At 36.6% G+C, this 5,135-nt stretch overlaps 2 protein-coding genes across 2 annotated transcripts in view; one reads left to right on the top strand and one right to left on the bottom strand.

The window, feature by feature from the left end:
• The window catches only part of si:ch73-71c20.5 (DUF4748 domain-containing protein), a 3,982-nt gene extending 3,073 nt beyond the window's left edge, over positions 1 to 909 (top strand). The window contains exon 3 of the mRNA XM_008334246.2: positions 312 to 909. Coding sequence (XP_008332468.2) covers positions 312 to 483 — 172 coding nt within the window. The 3' untranslated portion in view covers positions 484 to 909. The remainder of the gene's footprint in view (positions 1 to 311) is intronic.
• A 94-nt stretch (positions 910 to 1,003) lies between these two features.
• Positions 1,004 to 5,135, bottom strand: part of LOC103396236 (protein lifeguard 3) — a 6,447-nt gene continuing 2,315 nt past the window's right edge. Inside the window, exons 2-12 of the mRNA XM_008334247.3 lie at positions 4,015 to 4,326; positions 3,347 to 3,414; positions 2,971 to 3,035; positions 2,819 to 2,872; positions 2,676 to 2,726; positions 2,553 to 2,592; positions 2,205 to 2,242; positions 2,015 to 2,102; positions 1,767 to 1,862; positions 1,622 to 1,675; positions 1,004 to 1,541 (exon numbers count right to left, since the gene is read on the bottom strand). Of these exons, the coding sequence (XP_008332469.1) occupies positions 1,392 to 1,541; positions 1,622 to 1,675; positions 1,767 to 1,862; positions 2,015 to 2,102; positions 2,205 to 2,242; positions 2,553 to 2,592; positions 2,676 to 2,726; positions 2,819 to 2,872; positions 2,971 to 3,035; positions 3,347 to 3,414; positions 4,015 to 4,321 (1,011 nt within the window). The 5' untranslated portion in view covers positions 4,322 to 4,326 and the 3' untranslated portion in view covers positions 1,004 to 1,391. The remainder of the gene's footprint in view (positions 1,542 to 1,621; positions 1,676 to 1,766; positions 1,863 to 2,014; positions 2,103 to 2,204; positions 2,243 to 2,552; positions 2,593 to 2,675; positions 2,727 to 2,818; positions 2,873 to 2,970; positions 3,036 to 3,346; positions 3,415 to 4,014; positions 4,327 to 5,135) is intronic.

The raw sequence follows: 5,135 nt of genomic DNA, 5'->3' as shown, positions 1-5,135 counted from the left end.
CCTTATAGTAAAGCAGGACAGTTGGTCACCCTAATCTCCCTACTTCACACTGTTTTTTTGAAATGTTAATACCAGACAGGATGGGTCGACGCTTGGGTGGTGTTTGCACAATATCGACTAATCATTTTTTTCCCCAATGCTCTTTTGTCAAAATGTCTTTTGTTTATTGCAAATATAGTCTTAGATTACGGTTTTTAGTTAGGTAGGAATGGCAAATGACATTTCTGCCAACTCTTTGTAAAATGTATTCACAGATGTACTGATTGTGCTGAGTGGTTAAGCATCTGTTGCTCTCATCTTCTGTCTGCTAGGATGATCGGTCTCCCCTCAGGAATCATCGGGTTCCTCTTAGCCAAGAGACAAGTAGATAAAAACCGACTGAAGCAGCTGAAGGTTCGACAGAGGATGAGAGCGTCCGGTGAGGGGGAACACGAAAGCAGTCGCTACAGCCGCCATGCAGCAGATGTCGGTCTAAACCGATAAGTGTTCACGCAAGGATTTAGCGCCCTCTAGCGGCAGGTGCTGACTGGAGTTGCTCAGAACGACAAATAACAGCAGGTATCAATGTCTGTTTTACACACGTTTTTATTTGTGACTAATCAGGAGATAAGTATTTATATGGGAAAAAAAATATGCCAGTTTTTTATATATGGTTATCAAAACTCAATATCATATTTAGCATAATATGTCCCCTTTTGTAAATTGATTGATACTGGACTTTGACATTAAATGTCCCCTTTAAGATTACAGCACATATTGATTTGGCATGAGGCTGACACTGATACGTGATTTAATTTAATTACATACGCGTTGCAGTTTTGACACCAAAACTACTTATGCTTTGTGTAAACCTCCTGCTGCAACCCTTCAATTTGCAGAAGAAGAAGAAAATCAAAAAAAAAAAAAAAACCAAAATCTGCACAAAAGCAAAGAAAATCAAAAAAAAAAAAAATAATAATAATCATAGAACTATGTAAATACAATATGTAAATAAGAACATAACTTTTTTTTTTACAGATTACAACCGCTATTGTCGTCATACAAGATGTAATCATGTTCAAATTATCAAAGGCACTTCTCTGATAACGATTGTAGAAAACGAAAACATTACTCTAGAAAAGAAATAAATCATATGATTTATTTCTTTTCTAGAACCAGTGCATACAATATATAAATGATCAGAAACTGTTAGACCAGGCATGTAGTAAAGCACGATTGAATACCTATCGCAGATGGCCTGTTAATGTCTATGTTGAAATAATATTCGTTGTTGGCCCCTTATATAATGCATACTGTAGGGACAGAGCAATAATAAAGTGGAACTTCAACAGGTTTCCTACTGGCAAACAAGCAAAACGCTGAAAGCTGAAATGGAGTGCTCTGTTCTGGATTCATCTGTTGGAAGCGCCAATAAGCTGCAGCAGAAAGAGGAAGATCTGAATGATGTCGACGTAGATGGACAAAGCAGCGAACACGTACTCCTCCTCACTGATGGAATGTTTTCTGTTTCCAATTAGGAGCTGGGTATGATACGCCAGGAACTGAGGAGAGACGGAAACATGGATTACAATACATCTTTTTTTTTTTAATGTTAGCATTACAGTATATGCCACACCCTTACCAAAGTGAAGACAATGGCACCCATAGCTGCATACAGCATGTGAAGCCAAGGAATCTGCAACAGCAGCCAGACGTTACAACCGGTAGGAAAAAAACCAGAACGTGGGAAAAAAAAAAACAGCAGGATTTCGTTAGCTTTGACTCACATATTTAAAGGATAGCACGATGACTGTGATGATGCCCGTCACGAACATGACCATCCCCAGGACGCAGAAAAGTCCCTGACACTTGGTGAAGTCCACCTTTTTTTTTTTTTAAAAAAAAACCAACGACAGACATGTGAACAAAGAACACAAACAAAAGGTTTACACAATCGCTCTTAATTTCAATTTCACTCAAGATATTAGGTTTCAACAACTCCGGTTGTACTAACATATCGGTATAAATGTCCTACCTTTGTCTGGAAGCAAAAGATGGTCACAGCAATGCAGACTACCGCAGTGATCCCCACAGCAAGAAACACCGATTTTGTGTCATGGTAACTGGAAAAAAAAAAAAAGTGCAAGACAAAACATTGATTACTAAAAAAAAAAATTCACGTTATATATGAACTGGGTCATGCAATATTATTTTTTTTTATTTACCTGGAAATGGAGCCAGCCATGTAGGACAAAGCCAGAGTCTAAGAAAGAAACAGTGTAGGTTAAACTTGGTGCAAAACGTTCAAATATGTAATACATTTTGAATGTAATTTACAGTGAGGCTGTAAAAAAAAAAAAAACTGGGGCTCTAAAGGACTGAGTAGTTAAAGCAATTTTTTGAATTATGAATAAAGTTGAATTTAAAAAAACAAAAAAAAAACAAAGTATGCATGTGTGTTTTGTCTTACAGTTTCAATGCACGAGTAATGATATTTAATGACTAATAACATGACTCACCATTTCACACACACCACACAATTGTGCTGGGTATTGCTAGTTAATGCAACTTACAAATAAAGACAACAGGATGATGTTGCATGGAAACTTTCTCCTACAAGAAGAAAACAATTAGAAAATACTTTTTTTTTTTACTCTAACTTTTTTTACTTTGTAACTATTCGAAGTTACACTCACCGAGGACCCTGGCAGCAGACCAGCACAAGATGGGTGACTATGTAAACAGCACTTCAAAAAAAAAAAATAAATAAATAAAAAAGATATATAAATATTCAGAATACCAATCACCATAATAAATAATAATAAAGTGTAAAACTTACTATGAAACCCAATAAAGCGCTTGGTTTTGCTTAATAAATACTTTCACAGGTTCCCTGTGATGAGAACAGCAGTGTTAAAACCACAATACTACTTCAATTTGTACATAAACCATAAAGCCATAACAACATTCTTTGGTCAGACAAGTACTCACACAAATGTGAACACGGCGACGAAGCCAGCTGTGACAAGGAGCTGAGCGGCCAAAACCATATACACCTAAAAACACAAAAATAGGAAGAAAAAAAAAAAAAACATTTTAGTAGATGAATTTGTCTAATGAGCAATAAATAAGAATACTAAAATGCTTAAAAAAAAAAAAAAAAAAAAAAGCTAATTCAACTGATGATATGAATATAAATATCATTTTTGACCTGATATTTTGTTTTGGAATATTTGCAAAAATATTGGGGGATAAAGGATAAACGGGAAAGAATATAAAAATATATCGCCCTAAAACATTTCTAACACAGACAATCTTAGACTTTTTTTTTTTTTTTTTTTTAATGTTACACTAGTGCAGCAATTACCTTTCTGATGAAGGCGTGTCGAATCCCGAGATCGCTCCAGTTCCTGCCACTGGCTGCAAACTCATCACCTGTGTCATCAACAGAATCACAATTACTTAGTCATGGGCCTGTTTAGTTGAACACATTGTTGAAATATTCACAGAAATTGAAGAAAGACACACAGAGATCTTCAACATGTGCTGATTCTGGCTATTTATAATTTTTTTTTTTTTAGGTTTTTAAAAAGTCATCTGATGTCACCTAGTGAAAGACTATTTAATTGTTCTGACTGACAATTTCACATAGACCAGGGGTCACCAACCTTTTTTAAACAGAGCGCTACGTCCTTGATACACACTTGCACCTTTTTTTTAAACGAGAGCGCTACGTCCTTGATACACACTTGAACAATGTAATAATAAAAGCTGCTCGATCAGTTCTTACTTCTTACTATGGAAACTTGTTGAAACATTGTTGAAAGTGTAACTGATTCAAAAAGTCTAATCTTGTTGACTAGCTTTACATTTCGAAACATATCCCCAATAGCTTTGATGGTCCATGAGAGCACCCAGACCAACCTGTGGTTCTAGGTCTCTTAATGGCTAACGAGATGGTTTTTTTTTTTCTTGGCAAAAAAATGTTCGATTCTTACCAGAAGTCAGAAATGGCAGAAAATGTTCGATTCTTACCAGAAGTCAGGACACCCGATGGAAGTGTTGGTGGAATAACTGGGGGCATAGGAGGTGGAGCAGGGTACCCTGCCCCTGGATGACCGTAGGGGTAAGGTTGCCCTGAATAGGCTGCAGGCGGGTAGCCCCCGCCTGGTTGACCTGGGAACAACGGTGTGTTTGAATCATTGGGATAGGGAGCAGAAGGCGGTCCGGGTTGAGGAACACCGTAAGCAGGGAATCCGTAGGCAGGGGGTGGTTGGTGAGGCCCACCCTGTGGTGCATACGGAGGGCTGTCATACGCTGGAGGGTAGTCTGACCTGGACATGACTTCTGTGACGACAGAAACAAAAGAAATGCAGTTCAATTCAATAAAAAAAAGAGTATAGCGTCTATACCAGACATGAGCAAACTAAGGCTATCTTTGTATATATACTGTAAAAATATTCTTGTTTTTCTCATCGTTAATATTTAGAATTTCATAGCGTGCAGAATAACGTGCAGAAATAATATCTGGATTCCACTTGACCCAACAAACTTTGTTTGTGATTTTTATGATTACCAAATGTCTTGGTTACTGTTTATCTGTGTGGGAGTGTGACTAGTTTTACAAAGGCACCTTAAACACCATCTAAAGTCCATGCTATCATCACGTTACTGAAGAAAATTCCGCTCGGTTTGCAATGCTAGACTTACAGTATCCATGCATGGCTGTGATATATTTTATTGTTTTTTTTTTTGTTTAACCAGCAATAAATGGTGAATGATCTGCAAATAATTGGTGTTTGTTTCTCTAGGCGGCAGTGACAGGCAGAACAATAAAATACTCTTCGGCTACGTGGAAGCATCTAGCTGCAAAAACAAAACAAAAGAAAACAAAAACAAAGCGATATTAAATATCTTTTGCTTAATTTATGCCCATTGTAATAGGCTTAATTTAAGCCCATTATAGGTTTTATAATTTCCTTAGATCGAGTTACTGACTACAATTTATTACATTTTTTGTCATAATATTGAAAACATGTATAAGGTCTTTAAGTATGCTGTCACATTGTACTTAAACGTGAGCAAATATATTATGGTTTAAATTACCTGGTCCCATTTTTCTAACATTTTCTAAGAAAATGATAGCTGCTATATGA

This window comes from Cynoglossus semilaevis, chromosome 20, assembly GCF_000523025.1.
Source record: "Cynoglossus semilaevis isolate Cse_v1.0 chromosome 20, Cse_v1.0, whole genome shotgun sequence".
In the NCBI taxonomy this organism is placed as follows: domain Eukaryota; kingdom Metazoa; phylum Chordata; class Actinopteri; order Pleuronectiformes; family Cynoglossidae; genus Cynoglossus; species Cynoglossus semilaevis.
The sequence above is the reverse complement of the archived record's forward strand: the minus strand, read 5'-3'. Positions and strand labels throughout refer to the sequence as shown.